The 21858-nt window shown below is 41.1% G+C and overlaps 3 protein-coding genes across 4 annotated transcripts in view; 1 reads left to right on the top strand and 2 right to left on the bottom strand.

The window, feature by feature from the left end:
* The window catches only part of fhip1aa (FHF complex subunit HOOK interacting protein 1Aa), a 28869-nt gene extending 27551 nt beyond the window's left edge, over positions 1-1318 (bottom strand). The window contains exon 1 of the mRNA XM_031863163.1: positions 1087-1318. The gene's annotated coding sequence lies outside the window, so the exon portion shown is untranslated. The remainder of the gene's footprint in view (positions 1-1086) is intronic.
* A 1577-nt stretch (positions 1319-2895) lies between these two features.
* Positions 2896-16887, top strand: sh3d19 (SH3 domain containing 19). 2 transcript variants are annotated; one of them, XM_031863343.1, is made up of 21 exons: positions 2896-2977; positions 7108-7147; positions 8089-8129; positions 8429-8468; positions 8657-8783; positions 9251-9425; positions 9513-10484; positions 10920-11024; positions 11154-11266; positions 11676-11716; positions 11814-12030; positions 12116-12184; positions 12319-12462; positions 12550-12613; positions 13155-13285; positions 13394-13452; positions 13552-13781; positions 14661-14710; positions 14885-15071; positions 16130-16233; positions 16331-16887. In XM_031863343.1, the coding sequence occupies exons 1-21, from the start codon at positions 2896-2898 to the stop codon at positions 16439-16441; spliced, it is 3102 nt and encodes a 1033-aa protein (XP_031719203.1). In that variant the 3' UTR covers positions 16442-16887. The 2 variants fall into 2 exon arrangements, with proteins under 2 accessions (XP_031719203.1, XP_031719204.1); XM_031863344.1 differs by having other exon boundaries at positions 16133-16233.
* Positions 16888-17281: 394 nt separating this feature from the next.
* On the bottom strand, positions 17282-20930 carry rps3a (ribosomal protein S3A). The gene is made up of 6 exons (XM_031863345.1): positions 20852-20930; positions 20099-20202; positions 19711-19898; positions 18494-18702; positions 17787-17896; positions 17282-17440 (listed from the first exon to the last, which is right to left on the bottom strand). Exons 1-6 carry the CDS (start codon positions 20911-20913, stop codon positions 17313-17315), a joined length of 801 nt encoding a protein of 266 aa, XP_031719205.1. The 5' UTR covers positions 20914-20930; the 3' UTR covers positions 17282-17312.
* Positions 20931-21858: the final 928 nt, after the last annotated feature.

A 21858-nucleotide genomic window follows, 5' to 3' on the forward strand; every position in this document is an offset into this window, starting at 1 on the left:
CTGAGGGAGTGGCTGAGTTGGACTGGTGCTGAGGGAGTGGCTGAGTTAGAGGCTGACAGGTAGAGTGAGGAGCTACAGAAAACACACACAGAACACACAAGGCAAAGCCTGATCGTGACAATAATTGAAATAGTTAATTGCAGCCCCAAGAAATATCCTTCTGTTTACCAGCTTTTGAAATATCCAGCTAACTTACAAACACACAAACTAACATGGTGGAAATATAACTTCTCTTTAGCTGAGGGATAAATCTGGATGAAACAGAGAGGGGGAGAAACCTGGACAACAAACAGTTTGACATCTTTCCCCCCCCCAGAAACTGGCCTCAAACGCTCAGTTTCCATCAGCTGACTGTGGATCACATTGATTTGGCAGGAGGGAAGAGAGCACCTGTAAAGGAGCGACACTCACACGGGATGGCCAGCCATGAAATATTAATGCTGTTTGCTGTGTAACTCAACACCGGCTGCTTTCTGCCTCCCTCACAGTGAACATCCGAGGCCAAAGCTCATTAGGAGCCCGAAAGGTGAATCCGAATCAGGACAGGTAGGCTACACCTCAGACTCCTGCTGTAAAATAACTTTTTTTTTTTTTTTGGAGATGATAAACAACAGCGCGTGGATAAAATAAAGGAAAGACGCTGCGAGCACTGAAAGTTTACGCAAGATTAAGAAACCAGATATATTTGTAAACATGTAACTAAGCTGCGACTTGTTCGTGTGCTGAAGTTGCAGAAATTGTGAGCTATGATTAGAGACAGGGCGGGTCCACTTTGTCTCTACGGTGAGGACACAACAGGGAGGCAAAGTGGAAACACGGAAGAGTGTTTTACTTATTTCACTTCAGAAGGACGCACAGACTGGTGGTCATTTTTCACTGGGAATCCCTCAGTAAACCCGGCAGAGACCTCTGGTTGCTCTGAAACCCGACCCTTCAACCCACCCGCACATGTCGATCACAGACTCCGCAACTGTCAAATAAAACACGCACATGGACAAACAACACCAGCCATGTCCCTGCCGTGTTATCATATAACAAGTGAGATAAAGCTACAACTGTGAACAATACTTTTTCCTTCTTTCTTACCGTGGGACGGATCCTCTCCGGTTTTTGTAAAGAGCGCTCAGCAGTTTGAACGTCGTCGACCAGCAGGTTTCACCTCAAACACACTCCCGCTGTTTCTTCTCAGGAATAAATAGCAGAGTCGCTTCTTATCACAGCTCCATAATGTCCCCCTTTCATTCCAGTACGCGGAGTTATTATACGTGTAATCGAGCTACTTAACCTGGTCCGCGGCGCGCGCACACAAACACACACACACACACACACACATAGGTGAAACCGCATTAATCCTCATTTTGAACGCTCCTCCCACTGAGACACAACAGGCCCACATCCACTGGAGGAGTGTTAGTTTCCCTCGTGAGGAATAAACCGGTGAGAAATGATGAGTAATAACAGCAATAATAGCTCACTGTAAAGTGTAAATAATATTTGGGTTAAAACGTTGACACGGTTAATCCATTTAAATGTGAGGCAACACCCCTCTGAATAAAAACAGATTGCTTATTGCAGTTGAAACCTTTATTTGGATGCAGAATCTCATTGCTGTAGTTTATAAAATCAGCCTAATCCTAATGATCTGTAAGCAGGTAAAAAGGCATCATGGTTAATTTTATCAAGACGCGATCAAAATAACAGATATGATTAGAAAATTCTGATTTCTACAGTATGTCGCCACCTGCTGGACAAGAAGGGGAGGTACAAGGGCAGGATGAATCAAATCTATATGTGACAAATTCGTCTCATTTGCCTCTGTGTCTTATTTGGTACAAATATCTCTTATTCCCAGCCAAGTTGATCCATAAATTAAGACATTGCTTATTTTGTCCATGTTGACATGATATGTAATCAGCATGAAATTATACAGTGGAGTTGTGACAAAGGTTGATGTATGCTTGACTGATGGATATTTTAAGCTCAAGTCACAATTCAAGCAGTTACAAGTAATTCCATGGACACAATTCCCCAGTATTCCTCCGTGGTGATTTCTACTAACTGAAAATCTTGGCACTGGTTCAAATGAAAGAGACATTTTTTTTTATCAGATTATAAAGATGCCCAGGCCTATAGTGACATCTAGTGGAAATGTATTGAGATACCACCGTGTAGAAATACTCTGTTACAAGGAAAAGTCCTGCAATCATAATGTTACTAAAGACAATAAATGTAGTGGAGTAAAAAGTACATTATTTCCCTCTGACAGGAATACAAGTATTAAATGGACCAGTACCTCAAAATGTCACAACAGTACTTGAGTAAATGTACTTAGTTACTTTCCACCAATGTATTACAGATGGCATAGGCCTTCCAAAGACATTTAGAGTGGAGAGATATTAAAAAGCTGCACGAAGGAACTACAGTAGACACATGACACAACAAACGACTTGTGAACATCAGCAAACTTCACATCTTGAAAAGTTTCAGTAGAAGCTGTCAGAGATTTCTGCTGTAAAGAGAACACTGGGGTCTTGTTATCACATACATTCATTACATTCATACATACATTAAAAAATGCATACAAATCAGAGGTCTACACATACTTTCTCCGTTCCTAATTGAATCATATTATTGGTAGTAGGAGTGGGTTGATCCTGCTCTGCCATGTGTAAGAGTGACCGTGTTGCCCGTTGGGGTCCTGACGGTGAGTGGCACCACCTCCGCCCACCGCGGGGCAGAGAGAGGGCTGCTGTGGGCAGAGACGCACCGAAACATCCGGTGGTCGGGGACAGTAACCCATGCTTCATCGACCGTGGAGGCAGATGAACCAGCAACACTTTTGAATAAAGGATTTATGGTGTAATTTGTTTTTCTTCTGCATTGTTTTAAACCGCGATGGCCGAAGCCCGGCGTGAAGATGAGGAAGAGGGGGAGCGCCGAGATCAGCGGGACGTCCGGCACAGAACCCAGGCAACAGGTATGTTTGTTTGGGTATGTAACAGGCTGACAATCCAAACTGTTTCCTGAATCATCTAACGGAGACTTAAAATAAGTCGTCAGTTCATCATTACTTACATTAATTACATTAATGTGTATGTGTTTAGGCTTTTTAGAGCGGAGGGACACGTTTATTGCTAACAATTGTTGAATTGTTACACCAATTTGCAATAAAAATAATTTTTGACACCACAGCTAATCATATAACAGATGCGGGTGTATTGTCCCACCAGGCAACCGCTGTTTCATTCATTACTTTATGTACTAAATGAAAATAGAACGCTTGAAACATGTGGAACCAAAGTGAAAACGTGACTTTACATTCTGGTTGTTGGGGAACAGAATGACAAGAGTCTGCTATTTAATTCCAATGCCATTCACAAATGAATGGAAGCTAATGGAGCCTTGGAACACAAGGAGAAACACATCAAACATTAATTTTACTGCACAGCAAGAGTGCAAAGTCTGCGTGATTTGTAGATATGCTATGCTACCAACAAAAACAAAAAACAAAGGTTTGGACCTTTAACTACTCAATTACTTGTGTTGTTATCACAAGCTGCTGAAACCTGACACACAGCTGCCTACAGTATGAATGTATGGTTTGTTTTCTTAATGTCTGAACAGATTGATCTTAAGACATTTAAATGTCTTCACCAGTGTGTTAATAGCTGTGCTTTCATACCTCTGCACTCCCTCAGTTGCTATGAGACGCAAAACTCTTACAATAAGAAGCAGTAAGCTGGTTTGTGTTTTGGTCTCCTGGGTGGAATCAAACAAAAAAGGCTTAAGTTCATATGCAATTTTTTTTTTACATTTAACACAAAATACTAAAGTGCAATCGGTTTTCATTTAGTTAAATTGTTGAAACCTGTCTGTCACCTTATTACAGTCATTTACCTTCCCATTTATAGAAACTTTGGCCCACACACCTCTCAGCAACACGTGTCACTTAAAAGACGACTCTCTTGATCCTCATGGTTTTGACTTGCTTACAGATTCGTAGTGTCAGCATTCAGCCTGTGATTAATGAACGGCTTTCATTTTCAGTCAGCTGCCTCACATACAAGTATTGAAACTGTCTCAGGCCTTTGTTTGAATTGGACCCTCTATGTCTTTGTTCCTCTTTTCTTTTTCTATTTTTTTAGCAACACCTGCTGTGCAAACAGACTTACCCCTCCCCAACCACACCCTGACCCCAGACCAGCTGTCTGGATGCTGACAGTCCGTCCGTGCAGACGGGCTGTTCCTTTCTGTACATGATGCAGTTTTTCCCATCCTTGCAGAGCAGTGTTTTAATATGATTCATTCCACCATCACTGGGCCCACGTCAGATGCCGTTTCAGGTGTTTTCCGCTGGTCTGCATGGACACCGTCTAATCGTCTCTGGCTGAAGGTCCAGATCAGCTGCTGCTGTCATTGTGTTAGTCAGTCATGACGCCATCATCTGTCTTGTTTTTCAACTGAGGGCAAATCTGTTTTGCTCAATGATCTGTGAACAGCAACAAAGGTGTTGAGTTGAATCAGCACACTTGCCCAGCTGGGAAAAGCCACTTTGGCCGAATTTGGAGAGGAACTAAGCTCTTTATCAGACTTCTTCTCACCTCTGACTTCACAAGTGAGAAGTTCGAAAATGTTTTTCTTTCTTTCCCTTTGTCGCCAGCCGTTTCACCAGCTGCCCTGTGACTGCTGCCGCTGTGCTGAGTAATGTCAGCATGTGTTCAAGAGACACTGCAGCTGTGAAGGGAATCCTTTCCTGCTGACCTCAGCAGCTTTCTCGTGCGTTTTGTTGTCTTTTCATGTGACGGTGGCCCTCAAATACCAAGGGATGTTTGCTGATTGGAAATAAAATCAAAAACCTTATCAAGTGTAAATGGTTTTCGTGAAGAAATGCGGCAGGGTTTTCAATTTTCTCAAGTGTATTGCTCTCATCAGGTTTTAAGGTTAAATATAAATTATAAACTAAAAGTAAATAATTGACATGACATTCTCAGCCTCACAGAGCCGCCAGCCAGCTGTTGTTTTCATGGCAACGAAATGGCATGAATAGCTCTATGCTATTAGACATTGCATCATTTTATCCGAATTATATCTTTTTTTAATTGGATATTATCTCTTAACCTGGGTGAAAGATGCTCGATAAATGTAAAGTTTGATTAGTTCATTGATGCATATCAGTTCAATTTGCAGCCAAACGGCAGCTTTACGACTTATAGTAGAGTTACAACCAAAGCTGTCAATCATTCAATTCCTTTTAAACTTTTTTAATGATGTGACCTTTTACTTTGTAGGGAAAGGACAGTGACGGGACAGCTTTGTGTGACACAAACAGCACTTCCTGATTGACCACATTCCAGTTCATTAGATTGGCCAAGTAAACACAGCAGAGCCGAGATATCACAGGGCCCTCCCTCTCTTTTCTGTTGTCTGCGGTGACTGGCTTCAAGTCGTCCATCACGCTCAGACACTCGATGGAGGGAGGATCCTAATGGGAATACTCTTTTGATGCTGAGGATTTGATATTTATTCCTTTAATTCCTCGCAGGTAGGGGCATCATATCTATCACAAGAGAGGGCAACGGCACATCACACACGCAAGTGAAAGTAAAGTTAACCACCTGTACTATTACGTCATGTATATCAGACTGCATATTTACAAGGAAATGGTTGGGTGAAGTAACAGAGCTTAACACTTTGTCCGGAGGTTGATAAAAAATATTTCTTTTGTCGTTGAATGAAAGTGCAGAATCTCTTCTTCTCACATGTTGTTGAAGTGTAATTTGAGGCAGTAGCTCTGTGGCACCAACAGATAACAAGGAACAGGTGAACTTGACTGCCAATCAGGCTCGAGGCAATAACAACAATGCAGACTTCCATTACTTTCCTTTGTTTTTTTTTTTTGATATTGGTCTACAGAGGTTTTATCTCAAACACGAGGAAACAAATGATATTTTAGTGGATTAGATGGTTTGCATTACAGATATTGCTCCTTATTCTAGCTGTTAACTAATAGACAGTGATTGCTTCTCTACAGCTGGTTGATTAACATGAAATTCAGCTCACTGCCATGCGAGGACCGGGAATACTAGTGCAAAGTGTTCTGTGTGTCTGAAGTTGCATGTGGGAAAGTACCAGTTAATTTGACTTTAGGGTTACACACTGAACATCGTTATGAAATCTATCATTTTAATTTTGACTTCCACTCAACAGATCCCTAATCTGCAGGACCACCTGGCATTATTATTATAGAATCACATTAACACAACGCAGTATCTTTTGACTGTGCTGCGTCCATTTCTATGATGTGCAATGCAGTTATGTTCAGTTATATTGCTAAACGTTTGATTGTTTTGTTGTTGCATTATCCAGTTACAGTACAGATGATTCTGTCACTCTATCTATTGTATTATTTCTGATGACAGAAGATATTAAATGAAAATTAATAAAATGTAAAAATGAGGGACGTTATTGCATTGCTCCTCATGGTGACGTAACCATTTGTAAATTTAGATGCTGAGTAACTTTAAACTGACTGGTTCATCGAGATGTAATGGCTGATTACGGTTCTTGTATTTCTAGTTCATACAGTCCCGTCTGTAAGTAGCAGGTAGTATTTTATATGAAACGATGACTACATCTTAAAGTAAAACTGAAATATCAAATTGTTTCTGTTTCAAATGAGAAATGTCTTACTTGGTCTGGTAGCTTATGATGGCTAATGTTAGCAAACTATAAATATATATTTTTGAGTAACTGACATTACTGATGACGATTGCCTTGTTATTTCTGTATTTCTGCTCATGTTACCCTACGTTTCAGTATTAACCCATAGTTCTTTCAAAGTTTTGACCCTCAGCTTTAATTGTGTTTTCATCCCTATTAGATCAACAGTTTAGAAATGTATTTCATATGTTTATATATTACCCATAGTGTAATTGTTCCATCAATGTGATAAAGTGTCTGGATTTGTCAGGTATTTAATTCACCAGATTAGACGTAAATAGACTGTATAGATTATTAGAATAGATTGATGTTGATAAGTGCCAGGATGTTGTCTTTGTTGCTCCACATCACGTTTAAAACCTGCACCTCTCTGTTTTTTCTCTGCAGATGATCTCAAAAGAACCAAGCCGGATCATTTACATTCAAGGTATGTCATTTATTTTCTTTGTGCATGACTACTAACGGTTGTTAAGTTTAACCAAACCCTGTTGCTGAAACGGGGCACTGTCACTTTAACGGTCAGATCTGCTGACGCTGGTGAGGTTGTGAATGGACCAAAACAATGCACTGATCACCCTCACTGACCATCAGAAGGTCAGCATGGGGACAAACACGTCATGCTGCTTTTTTTTAGTTGTTGTTTAGAGACATAAAGCAAAGGATAGCCTCCTAACTGACACTTATCATAGAGATCTGGGAAGTCCTTTAAACTATGACAGATCACACAGCATGTCGTGTTTACAACTGAGCTAATCAATTAAATAAACCACGCGGTATCTCTCGTAACCAGGGCCAGGATTGTTGGTCCCCCCCCCCCCCCCAGATAGTTTACATCAACGTCTTGCAGGCGGTCCTTAATGAGCAGGATGTGTGTTAATGATGCGCCCGCCTCCACTGTCAAGAGAATTTAGTGTTTGTGTCGGCGTGAGAGCATCACAATAGTTTAATCTCTTCAGCACAAAGACTCATAATGTTGCTTGTGATGTAATTTAAGGATGAGAAAATAATCTTTACACATTTAGAGGTAAACGGCCTGAGGATATGTAACCGTGTCAAATTGTGTGTAGAGAGGGAGTTGTGTGAAAAGGGTTGTAGGAGTGTTTACCTGGAAGAGGTACCTCATGGACACCATGTTTTTGTAAGGTTGGTGGATTTCGACTTGTACAGCATTTGCAGGGATGTTATTGTTCTCTTAACATAACTTGGCAGCAACAGCATAAAGTAGCAGTATAGATGGAGCGTATAGTGTGACATTGCTCTGGGGCGAGGAAAGACATTTTCTTTTTAATGATTGAGTCACCACAGAGGTATGAACCCGCTCTCCACACCTTAATGATAAATGGGCCTCCTGTTCTGTTTTCTCTTCAGTCAAGGGCCTCTGCCGTCTATACGAGCTGCTGTCAAACAAAGTAAGTCAACGCTTTGATAACACTTAAAGGGATAATTCTTTGAATAAGTTTTGTAGAAGATGAAAGATCTTTTATGGGAGAGTTGGCAACTTTTTCAGGATGAATAATAATATTCCTTCAGAAAAGTGACAACACAGTTGTATTTTTTACTAATGTTGACAAATGGAAATTAAACTGTCATGTTTGCACAAATGTAAAATGAATGTCTGTAAAATATGTTTATGTATTTTTAGAGGTAAAAAACTAATCTGTGCAGGGAAATCTATGACACATAATTAATATGATCTTTCTTCCTTCAGCAAGAACAAACTGTCAGAGTGACCACACCAGAGAAAGAAGGTAATGTAAACAATCATTTTGCTTCTCATTACTGATAACCCTAATAGGAGCACTGTATGTTTCCAGTTAGGCTAAGAAAGAAATCAAATTATCGACGAGGAATAAATCACTTGTAAGGTGGACTGGATGTGGATGTGCATTTTGGTGTACTGAATTGATGTCATAGATATCTGTGGTTTGTATTTCAGGCGACCAGAGATCACCATCGTCTCAGCCGGACCTCTGGTCAGTAACAACTGGTTCTCAGGAAACTCTGTGGTTTTCCCTCATCCTCCTCCGTCAGGCTGGTCTGCAGGCATCCAGGCTGTTCCCCAGGTAGGCCTCATCTGATGGACATATTGAGTTTCATCAGTGAACAAAGCTTGGTTCTTCAGACAGGCCAGTATCTAGAATATGTTTTTTTTTTTTTTTTTTATGCTTGTGGTTCTGTGCTGTCCACGAATAAAAAATAAATAAGTAAATAAAGCCAGAATTTTGAAGTTCCCTCTCCCAGAATCTTTTGAACAGACACCAAACCATGAAGGTCTAAATATCCACACATATCCACACTGCTAAAGTTTAGGTGGAGAAATCTGTTGGCCTAAAGTAGTAGAATTCGATCTAAAAAGACTGGAGTCAGCCTAACACACAGGGTGTATGTTTTGAATTGTCGATGTTTTTTTCTTTAAAGTTTGAGAACATCACTTAAAAACGACCCTAATGCACTCAGCAGGTACCATAAGCAGAAATGTTATACTATATGGGATAACAATGTGTGCTGGTGTGTCTTTCTCATGACTTAGCCCCCACCATCCTATGACCAGGTGATTCATGAGAAGACCCAGGAAGAGCACATTGTCAAACCTACTGCAGCCCCCCGTCGGACAACCTGCAGCATCACAAGTGCCACGCAGACTGACCCTGTGAGGGAAGACACCAGTGCTGCTGCTCCACAGTCGGCAGGGAAAAGACCTGCAGGTGAGGCATAGGAGAATCATCTTTGTGGGTGACGGTTATTTCTGCTCTACATGGTGATTCTTTCATGATGATTACATTTCCTTCCAGGTAAAAAGCCTCAAAAACCACAGAGGCCGTCACTACCGAAACCAGGTGGGACTAATACTCTAGTATCCACAAAGGCTGAGGACCAAAGTGATGCTGAGTCAGATGTAAAGCAACCCGACCAATCAGGTTCCACTCACACCTGCAGTAGATCTGTGACTGTACACTGGGACATTCCTCTCTCTGTCACTGCTGAAACTACTCCCTCTTCACCTGACTCAGAGCACAGCCGACGCCCCGTTCCACTTCCTCGTACGAAACCCCAAAAGCAGGCGACCACAAACGAGGTCAAAGTTCAGACTTTGGTCAAGCTCAGTGAACATTGTGACAGCATTCAATTGGATCCAGAAGCGGTCTCCTCCAATAAGTATTTAAAGGAGTTATTGGAGGTCTTTAGTGCGGATAACGAGTGTGCGGAGAACGGCGGCTACGCCAACCAATCGGACGAGGCCTTACAAGGTGAGGATGCAGGTGGCGAAATGAGCACCAACCACAGTCAACGCAATATCCGGGCCAGGATCCAGGCCTTTGAGACCCAGGCTAGCACCGAGGATGGAAATGCGGTTGAGCTGGCCAAACCACAACCCGCACCCAGGAAGGCGACCAACAAACCTTCAGTTGCTGCTAAACCTTCTGTCGCTCTTAAACTTCAGTTAATCAACAGTGTAGATAATGACTATCAAAACGTATCAATCACAAACGTCCCCCAAATCCCTTCAACCGCCCCAAGACCTGTGCCCCCGAGGAAACCTGTAGAACTACCTGTAAAAGAGGAACTGGAGATTGTACTCAATAAGAGATCACGTCCTTCTGTATTGACCAGAGACAACAGCATCCATGAAGAGGACACGCCGCCAGTCCCTCCGACACGTCCAGTGAAGCCTTTTAAGGAACCTCTGAAACCCAACCTTAATATAAACAACCACAACTCAACTTCTAGGGTCACAGAGAATGTGTATGTGGACAGTCCATCAAGTGAGTAGCAGTTTATTTTTATTACTTCTATATTGTGTAAGACAAAAGACAGCGGTCTGTAGCAATGCACTCTACGTAACATTTTCATTATAGATTCATCTATTGATACATTTTTTTTGATTAAGATCAAAGATCTTGTGTCAGATCAAGTATGTAGTGTGTTCTCTGACTTGGGTCCCCTCGAGCCTTAAATCAAAGGGCTCAGTCACATTTATTTGCTCACAATCCAGAGGCCTTTAATACTTAGTATCTCAAATATTTAGATATTTACTCTGAACTAGTTCTTTTTACAACAAATCAAGTTACAAAAATCGTCTCAATCACCGAATAGAAGAAGTACTTCTGTGCTGGATCACAAATGACCAACTAAAACAGTGTTGTCCTTGTTTACATTGTGTAAAAAACACAGCTACAGTCAAGTGTCTCCTTGTTCAGATCACATCGCGGTCAAACCTGTAGACGGCAATGGAGGCTCTTCGCCCAGACCAAGTATGACACGGAGACCAACCACCATCATGGTCCCCAGCAAAACCGGTTCATGTGAGTCCCTCTGATACAGCAAACCTCATGTGATAACCGTCAAAATATATTGGAGTTAAAATACTTTCTTTCTGCACATCACTTCTGGAGCAGAAAGTTGTGGTAAAGAGAGTTTTATTTTTTCCTCAGTGTCGGATAACTTTGAGGACACCCCCCCTCCTCTCCCTGCTCAGAAGCCCATAGGCTCCCTAAACACTTCAGTGAATCGCAGACAAAGCCAGACGCCCACCCTCCCCCACCAGGTAAAATTTGCATCCCACTGAGAAATAATTAACCTATAAACTCTGCAAACCCTCTGAACACCACAGAAGAGGTCGTTTTCATGTATTTCAGCCTTCATTCAGAAATATTGTCTAATCACAGGGCTTTGTGCTATTAGTGTATATGTACTTATAAACTATGAGGTGGAACATTTGGATCCCATAAAGTCTCTCTCAATCAGGTTTATCTAGTCTATCAGCTGTGTAGTTTCCCTGCATCTCCATAAGCAAAGAGACCATTGTAGTCCCTTGAACATGTCGCCTGCTGTTGAGCTGAAGCGAGTTCTGGCTGAATGCTATGTGTTGTAGCCTGGTTTCTATGGTTCCCAGTGCTGTAGGCTGTGAGTGTGTTTTAGTGGCAATATAAATGCCCAATTGGATTTTTCTGCAGGAGTCTTTCCCGTCTGGGCCAGAGCCATCACTACCACCTCGGTGAGTGAGAGTGGAAAGAATTCAGTACAAATTTAAACGTCAGACGATGGTACTTTGTAGGCATGCTACTTAACTTGATGATGGTGTTGCCCTTCAGGAGGCTGACTTCGAGGAGCAAAACCCTTCCTCCTCGCCCACCTCTAGCCAAAACGGGCCCGGGAAGACCTCCCGCACCCAGCCTTCAGGCCCTAGGTCGATCCCATTCAGCACAATTGGAAGCTTCACCTAAACCCCAGACACAGAAGCCCCACAGGAAAGGAGCTGTCGTACCTCCAAGGCCCAACCCCGGCCACCGTCTCTACAACAAATACACCGTGAGAAAGATCCCACTGCACGATTAATGCATGTTTCAAATGCCACTTGATGAGCACTGGTTTCATTTTTGCTGTCATTCAACAGCTTCAACTTCCTCATGGGATTGCTTCCTTCGACTACAATGGGAGTGACACAGGAGAACTGTCATTTCAGGTGTCTGAACTACTTTTATTGGCTTACATGTTGCCTTAACATAAAAGTGCACTACTATCCTTCTAAAACCGCTCCAAGACATCCATATAGTTGATTCAGCAAAAGTGAATAACCTTTGTTGTCCTTTTCAATAGAAAAACGAGGTGCTCCTGCTGCTAGATGAGATAGACCACAATATGTTTGAGTGCCAAGTTGGAGACACCAGAGGCAGAGTACACAAGTCTCACATGACGGTCATAACTCCCGTTTCCTCCGTCTCACACAAGCACCCGCCACAGGTGATATTTATGAGTAAACCATTTCTTTGACACTTGAGTCTATCTTGCCCAGAGGGCTCTGTTACATTAACCTCTCTCTCCCTATAGGATGCCGGTTCAGGTGGAGCTGGTTCTGAGCTTAAGGTGCAGGCCATACATGACTTCAATCCAGGTGACACATCAGTTGTTGTTTTTTAAAACCCAAACAGCTGCAAATACTGACTGAGATTAGACAAGAACACAAACATGAGGCAATATATTGAAAGAATAGTTTAACATTTTGGTAAAAAATACGTACACGGATTAACTAAATTCTGCGCTTTTGAGGAGTAGGAAGAATGTGTTTATTCAAAGACAAACAGAAACTTAAAAAGAAAGATTTATGATATTTTTGCACTTAAGAGAGCGAGAGACAGCTAGCTGTTTCTCCCTGCTTCCCATCTTAATGCTAGGCTAAGCTAAGCAAGGCTAACCGCTCCCTGATTTCAGGTCCATAATGCACAGATAGGAGATTCTCAAAAAAGCAAATCGCCCAAAATGTCAAACTATTATTGTGATGCATGTTTTTTAAAGTATAGATACTGGCTGTTGGAAGATAATCCAAAGTAGCGTATAACTAGAACTCTTCGAATTATTTGTTGTTTTGCATTTGGCAGAACGTGTTCAGATTATGTTAATGCCGCCATGAACAGCTGTTTGTTCTGCACACACAGAGGGTCCAGGAGAGCTGGGTCTGAGAGCAGGAGATGTTGTGACCATGGTGGAGCAGGTGGACAGCGAGTGGTACAGAGGCACTTGTAGGGGATCTTCCGGTTTCTTTCCGGCCAATTATGTCAAAGTACTTGTAAGTTTCAACCATTGAAATCCATTCTTGCACTGCATTGGTCTATGGTTAAATGTTTACTACGATTAAGGATTTCCTAAATAAAAGAATTATCATTTCTCCAACTAGTCAAATTCCCCAAAACCGCTCCCTGAACGGAAAGCGAGGCCACCATCTGCAGCAGTCAGGTAAGGTTTCTTTTACCTGATAAACTCTTTGCACTCGCCTTTACAAACCACCCTGATGAACTAACCCGACATCTGAAAATGTTGCGGCCTCCACCAAAGCGGTCCGAGATGCGTGGCGAGGTTTGACTTTGAGAGGGAGAACAGCGGTGAGCTGTCGTTCTCTGAGGGCGATGTGATCCAGCTGAAGGCGTTGGTTGGACAGGACTGGGCTCGGGGACAGATTGGCGCCTCGACGGGTATCTTCCCTCTTAACTTTGTAGAGGTCATTGAAGATCTGCCTACAGCCCCAAGACAGCAGAAGAGACAGTCCATCAGGATACCACTGCCTGGTAATAGTACCTGGAAGGGCTGAGACTAAATTCATTCACTCTTTTCACAATGTGCCGATTTGGCCACCAAAGGTTAGCTGAACTTGTATCACACATTTTGTCTTAAAATGGGAACCCTAATACTACAGCAGTATGTTATCCTCTTGATCCTCTTATTGAAACAAAAGAGCAACTTTGTGCATCAGTGTGTGGCGCCTCCCTCTGTGGCATGCCAGGAATTGTTTCTATTTCATTAAATAGCTGTTTACAAAAGGTCTCAACACACTCAGCCATGAGATGAAATCCGTCCTTACAAAGTTTTCCAATCATATTTTATTTATTCAGTTAGCTGTTGAAGTATAATGTCTGTAGGTTTCTTTATGTAAGAAACAACTTTTTATGAAAAAACTTTGACATAACTTTGTCTTCCCTATAGTTAGTAGCAGATGACATGGTTATTTCTAGGAACCCTTTCTGGAAAATATTTAGGGACATAAATTGAAGTTTTACCTCCCATCGGGAACTTTAAGATGTTTTATCGGCCTTTTGAGTTACATTCTGGTTGAGAAATACTGAATCTTATTGATATAAATATTACATTTGTGGATGTAATTTGTTGGCCGTAAATTTACTCAGTATAAAAATACAGGAGTATGCAAATGTAACACGTTTTACACAAATACATTATTGCATACTTTAAATATATTATATAAAGTGTAAACTCCCCACCAGGTAAAACTCTACAAAGAATACAGAGGAGACACTGCATCATGTCAGTTACACATCAATATGTTAATAATACCTAAGTGTGCCCACACATTTCTAATTTTTCTATTTTGTTTCCTGATGGGATGGTATGCGTTACCTTTTTACGAACCTGTTCATCATTTTGTCCCACAGGCATGGTTTCTTCTCCGAGTACGCACACTGAAGCGGCCAAACCTGCTCAGGTAACACACATTTATGTTAACAGAAACATCAAACACAATGGTGGCGGTTTGGCGACACACCCAATGTGTCCCGTAAAACAAACAAACAATCTGCTAAAAGTTTGTTCCAGCTGAATGTTGTAAGTGTGTGTGTGTAACCATATCCTCTCCCCTCTCGTCCTGCTCACTCTGTAGGCGTCTCAGCCCGCTGTGGAGTGGGTGGTGGCTCTGTATGACTATGATGGGAATTCAGACGGCGACCTGTCGTTTCAAGAGGGCGACCGGATCCTGATCAGCCGCCATGTTGACGCCGAGTGGAGCTGCGGCCGGCTCAACGGCACAGAGGGCGTGTTCCCCAGGGCTTTTGTTGAGAGCAGCGCAGGTATGAAGATGCAAAACGACTGTTCGGTATCATCATCAGTCCTACTCATTGAACTTATCATTCGTGTCAATAGAGATACATATTTAGAGGGAGAATCATTGTGTGTCTCTTAGGAAAATAAGATGTGAATCTACTCAAAATTACAAATGTGGTGGTGAACTACTTTGTTACATTCTTCAAGTAATTAAATGCATTTTCTTTTTAAAAAGACACTTTTCACAAATGTGAAGTACATTTACTTAAGTCCTGTGCTTTACCTGAGTATTTCCATTTAATGACTTTAATTACTCCACTACATTTGTCTGACAGCTTTAGTTACTTTACAGACTACAGCTTTTCATATCCTCCCTGTCCAGTGAAATCCATGTATCTTTTGAATCTGCATATTTGTCAGTTAACTTTTTAAAAACTGAAGGATGACGTGTTCCTTTATGGATTGAGAAAATTCCCCTACTTCTTCAAAAAGAGTCAGCTGGAAAATGCACTTCTCAAAGCTGAAAACAGCTGTTTTTCTTGCTTGACTTTTTTAAAGATACGTGGTTCTCACCGGACAGCGACGCTACACATCAACATTTTACTGCTCTGTGACTATTTGTCACACCTTAAGTGTATTTTGCTGTTAATACTTTTAACTTGTAGTGAAGTGTTTTCCGTGTGGCATTGCTACTTAAGTAAAGGATGTAAATATTACTTCCACCACTGACCGAAGTTGTTCTGTAGCATTTCAAAGTGAGAAGCAACTTTATTATTGATTCAGCTGCCAATTATTTCATCAATGAATTGATTAGTGTATTGAAGGTGGCTTCTTGACTCAAATTGCTGGTTTGGCTTGACCAAGATATTCAGTTTACCATTTCATTAGTCAAAGAAAAGCACCAAATACTCACTGTTAAGTAGCTTGAACTGGGTATTGCATGGTATTTGTACTTGGGGAAAAGTATTTAAACCATTTGTTGGTTATCAACTAATTAATTGTTTCAGCTCTAAAACAAATGGACAGTTTCGTCAAACCAGCATCATTCTTTGTCATTAATTAATGAAGTATGTTATTTCTTCAGCAGGTCAGCAGTCTAATAACCAGCAGAGTGGGGCTGCTGCTGGAAGTAGAGGCAGGGCAATGTTCGACTATCTGTCACAATGCGACGAGGAGCTCTCTCTGCAGGTAGTGATTGTTTTTTTTATGAATAAATTCACGGACAAAGATTGTCTCTAGGAAGCACTGCCAGTCTATTGATCTCTCACTCCCTCTTCTTTCTCAGGTTGGGGATATTATAACTGGTCTGGAGCCCGTTGATGAAGAATGGTTCCTGGGTGACTTGAGAGGGAAACGGGCCCTGGTCCCTAAAAACTATGTGCAAGTACTGGGATAGTGTCACGTCACACTGTTGGATGACAATAACTGAAATGAGATCAGAGGTTTTCAGCCGTGGAGGTCTGAAGGGAACCGTCTGGAACTGGAATGCAGCATTTCATCTACAAATTGTGATCTTTTTTTAATTTGATGCATTAACTTATAATGGTGTTGACAGAATAAATATAAACATATGTAAAGCTGGATGGCAATCTAAATGTAGTGTTTATTCATAAGCAGTTTTGGATTCTTCAACTGTGCATTTGCACCAACTAGTGGTTTCATTATTTTCCTCCCATCAGTTGTAATATACATTTTTCAAGTGTGATTACTTGAAGATATCTTCTACTTTACCGTAACCTGGATTTTTACATGAAATGAGGCTTAAATAAAGGTCAGAACCTTGAAAGGAATAAAATGTTGCTACCAGATCAGGGTGAAAACTTCTGTGATGCATGAATAAAGAAATGTCTACATGTAGAACCAACGCACAACTTAAACCTATCCAAGGATAGTTGTAACCGAGTTAATGAAAACAAAACCAGTTGAGTTTTGCTTAGCTTCACCAACATTAGATTATCCAATTCATTGCAGAAAAATGTCTTACTTACTGGAAGCACATGTTACCCCTGGATTCAAATATTGGGAATTGGTAAAATTAATGCAAAATGTGTAGTTTTATGCAGTTTAGGCTCCTTTATTACACCTTATAAATACTATATGGTGGTCTCAAGCTTCATGGTTTTTGCAGGGCTATTGGATTTAATTTCACAGCTTGCACCAGTTTCTATATTGTATACTACCCCCTATAGTTCTATATGCACAAAAACACGTGCCAGAAGGAGAACAGTAGAGTTTGTTGGTCATTTACATTTTTTATTAAAGGTGTTTTAGACTGTCTCCTGGATGGGAGGCTCATAGCCATCGGCCCTCTCCACCTTAGCTCCAGTGTCATCACCGGTTGGCTTTGCAGTGCTGGTGGCTCCGCCCTCACCGTGGAGCTCCATCAGTTTGCCCACTGCAACAGAACACAAACAGCTTTTAACGAAAGGTCAAGGAGGACACTGGCAAATTTAAGCAGCTGGATGATTGAAGTGAAAACTGCAAAGATGCTGTCATGACATTTTATCCATCACGCCTCAAAGCCCATTCAGGATTTCACCTGGAAACCAGTGTGAGATAACCTGCTTCACCCTTCCACACAACCAATGAAAACAGAATGGTTTTCTTGCATGGGAACACCAGGTGATCTCAATGGGTAGTAATCAGGCAATCATCTGGGACCAAAACTGTGAGTCATCATGCGTTCCCACCGATGGTGGAAAATAAAAACACAGCCCGTGTTACAGCCGTGCATCACTTACACTCAAACTTGGGCTTCTTCAGCATCTTGACCTTGCGAACGAAGACATCGTGTAGAGGGTAGATGGACTGGCAGGCCTTCTCAATGTCCTTACCAACGCTGTCAGGGATCCTGAACACACCAATCAACACATTAATGCAAAAACACTTTCTACACAAGTCTGCATAAACTGACAGAGCTACCCCCTCTTAGACGACCAATTGTTTTTCTCTAAATAGACTAAGCTTTCTCTAGTCATTTTTATGCATTTTTTCATACTGAATGACATATTTCCAAGACATTTATGCAACATATCTCTGGTAAACAAGATTTAAAGAGATGCTTTTGTGTGATTCTTTGTGGAAAAAACTGTTTTACAGCCAACTAATCTATTCGTTAACTAAATCATTCGTGCGTTAGTCGACCAAGAATGTATTTGGTCAAAAACAGCCTTAAACTGGCATGTTTAACTGAGCACAAGGAAAATTGCAAAAATGTCACCATGGACAATTATCTATTAATAACATTTAATCATCTAAAGCCACGACGCTCTGTAAATAACTAAATGTAATAGATGTTTGATACTTCTATTTTAATGCAATCAAGCCATTGACAGAGGCTCCTCTTGAAGCAAATAAGAATTTTATTTTGGCGGAGCTTCAATTTGAAAGACTTGTAAGTGTTTTAAAATACTTTTAACAAATGGTCATTCAGCTGCACATGACTTACATCTTGTTGACAACTTCCTTCAGGTCATTGGTCTGAACCTCGCGGGTCATGATCTCCATCATCTTCTTGCGGATCTGACGGACCTGCTGGTGCTGGGCGTAAGACGTCTTTCTGATCTGGTTGGTGCGCTTCTTTGTGAAACCCACACAGAACAGACGCAGAAGGTAGCCGTCGGTTGTCTTCACATCCACATGGGCTTCAATCATAGTCTAAGCAGAAAGAACAAATGCATTCTGGTTAGACTCCATAGGACAAAAACTACACCACAGAAGTCTCAACATGCCACCTTTCAGTTTGTGATATGCATTACTGTGTAGAACTTTGGCTGCTATGCTTCTTACCACATTCCCTTCTTTAAACAAGGTACATTGTCACAATATCTGCACCAGACTGTAGTTTTATTTACTTGGTGTTGGGTAACCGCTTATCATTTAACATTAGTTAAAGTTTTAGAAAGCGCAATTTAACAAACGTTACTACAGGATGAATAATGTTCAACCACTTCTCATCTTTCATATTCATTCCATAAACTATTCTTTCAGGAATCACAAGTACATTTGATGCTTAACCAAATTGATTCATAATTTATTTAGGGGCTGGAAAAAAAACTAAATCGGCCTAACTGAACTTCTCTTCCATTTTTCATGGAGCAAACTATCCTCTTCAGGCTTTAATATTAAACGGAACTTGTGCAGAATATTGCTCTTCAGGAGACCTCACACTTACCGAACAGTTATCTCACAACTAAACAGTCAGTTCTCAAATTTACATATTTCTGTTTCACCCACTGGCTCTAATATTCTAAGAATACTCCCATAATAAACCGTGGTATTGACTAAATCAGTGACTCTCAAGCTTTTTCAGTAACAGCTCTAAACTTTTACTGAAGAAAATTGGCACCTAAGAGCTGACCGAGCACCTTAAAGGAGAAACCTAAACTACCATTTTGTGAAACATACCCAGACAGTCCAACTGACCCTCCAGTCACAACCCAACTTCCATTGCACACTAGCACTGCTCCTAGAACCAGCTTACATTGTAGTAGTACTCATCCTTAATTTTTATCCAAGGCATATACATATAAAATACTTTATTGTGGAAAATATTTGAGAATAGGTTAAATAAATGTTAATTTGTTACTGTTGCCAAACTCACAACGGCTACAGTGATATTTTCAGAAGGCCTTGCCGTATTAAAATAAAAGCCATGATCATTACCTGCCATTTCTTGACCATGGAGCACATCTTGTCACGGGTCAGGTCCATGCCGTGGAAGTTGGTCAGGCAGTTCTTGCCCTGAACATCCTCGGTGATGAGCTTGAACTTGCGGAAGGCCACCTCGTCATTCTGCAGGTCAGCAAGGCTCACCTCGAACACACGTCCCTTCAGACCATCAGAGGCAATTCCTAAGTGGTTGGGAATAAACAAACGCATTAGGAAAAAAAGTACATGTAGGAATGAAAATGACAGTATGGGGAAATCAGTGGGGCCTTGGTGATGGGGAAAATCCAACACTTTGTGTACTATAAATAGCCTCAATCCTTATATGCTGACTGTTAATGCACCGATTCCTACATATGGAGAATTTAACACTATGAAGACTTACTGGTTCCCTGAGTCCTGGTGACCAAGGTCTTGCCAATATTGCGGATGTTGAACATGGCTGGTGCCTTGACATCATACCAGTCCTTCTTGGAGAAGGGGTCGACACTGCAGGAGAGAGAGAGAGACAAGAACTCAGAGCCAACTCATTGAGCAGATATACCGGTCCACCACCACACACGGACGGGGTTGCAGAGTGAGCTTCAGAGCACACTTGCTGCTAGCAAAGCAGCACGCACTGCAAAGGGCACCGATAGGGTTTACTTCCATCTGATCGATTCGCTAGCGGCAATTAACAACGTGATTATACAATTTAGACACTTGGGTTGTTTATACATGTCGTACAACATTAACCTGATGAGCAATCACCCAAGTTAATTGTGTCTTTCGGCTGCCATGTTGATAGGTAAGCTCGGCTAAATCCAAGCTAGCATGCAACGTTAGCAGCTTATAGCAAATAATATTACGTGTAATAACTACGCGGCCAAACTGCCACAGCTTTATAATATGCATTTATAAAAAACCCATACAAGTATATGTGAACTGAATTACGACTAAATACAACAGCTCAAGAGTTAAAAGGAACACAGCATGTTGCGACTTCATCCAGCGCCACAGAGGCCGGTGACGAGACTAGCGCTGACCCAATAACATCTACTTGAAATCGGCTTCATCCTTCACACATCTCGTACCAACGTGACACCAGTGAAAAGGGAAAAGCTTGTGTCGTGTAACAATGTAAGAATTTTTTACTTACATCTTCTTTTTGGCACCTTTTTTGCCGCCTTTGGTCAGCCTCTTATTCTTGCCGACTGCCATGTTGGCTACAGGGAGTGAAAGAGGAGGAAGACAGAAATACCGCGAGAGTTAAAGAGAACGAGCTCTGTCGTGAGATTTGTCTTTTCTCGCGAGTCCTAGACGTTTCTTTAGGCGCCCTCTCCTGGTAAAAGGTAAAAAAAAACATATTCTAATGGCATGGACCTTGTGAAATAACCGAGTAAATAATTTAAAGCAAATAGATGCTATTTTTTGATCTAATAAGCAGCTGAATACCTAAGTGTGAAATTTCCTGTTTCATCCTTTTACACAAACAAACAACCCCCATTCCATACAGTGGAATACAGACTTGAAATAAATAAGAAATACACTGATATTGGAGGAATACTCTATATTAGCCATTGAATTGAATTTGGAAATCAATTAATACGGAAAAACAGGAAAATCATTTCAGTTTCTGAATTCCTCTAGAGACGTAGGCCGGTATCAAGTTTCTGGAACTAAAAAACAAATTACCTACTGAGAGTTTAAAAAAGGGGAATTCAAACCAAATAAATAAAATATGTAAAACATTTCAAAGCTGTAAATTCATCATTATTTAATATGGATTTAATTTCACAAGATTTCACAAAAAATTTCACAAAAAAATCACACTGTCACAGCCTATATTTGCTTCCATGCATATCATGTTATATATTGTTTTTATTTGGTACTTATTTTTTATTAAAGTGATCAGTAACGGTGGTATGATTACTTAAATCATTAAAGAAAAGCCAACATCGTGATCTCTGAGCCGGTAGAACCAGTCTCTCAGTGTGTAAACACATCATGAGGGTGTGTAGCTTATTATCCACCCACACTGTTATTGTAACAAAGGTAAGAATTTTGTCTGTTGGTAAAATCAAATCAGAATAAAAAAAGTGTTCATAGTGTAATATTCCAGACTGTTAAATGACTGTTGATCAGACCCATTGGTGAAGTAAACAC

This window comes from Anarrhichthys ocellatus, unplaced genomic scaffold (assembly GCF_004355925.1).
Source record: "Anarrhichthys ocellatus isolate YVR2014 unplaced genomic scaffold, GSC_Weel_1.0 scaffold28, whole genome shotgun sequence".
Taxonomy (NCBI): domain Eukaryota; kingdom Metazoa; phylum Chordata; class Actinopteri; order Perciformes; family Anarhichadidae; genus Anarrhichthys; species Anarrhichthys ocellatus.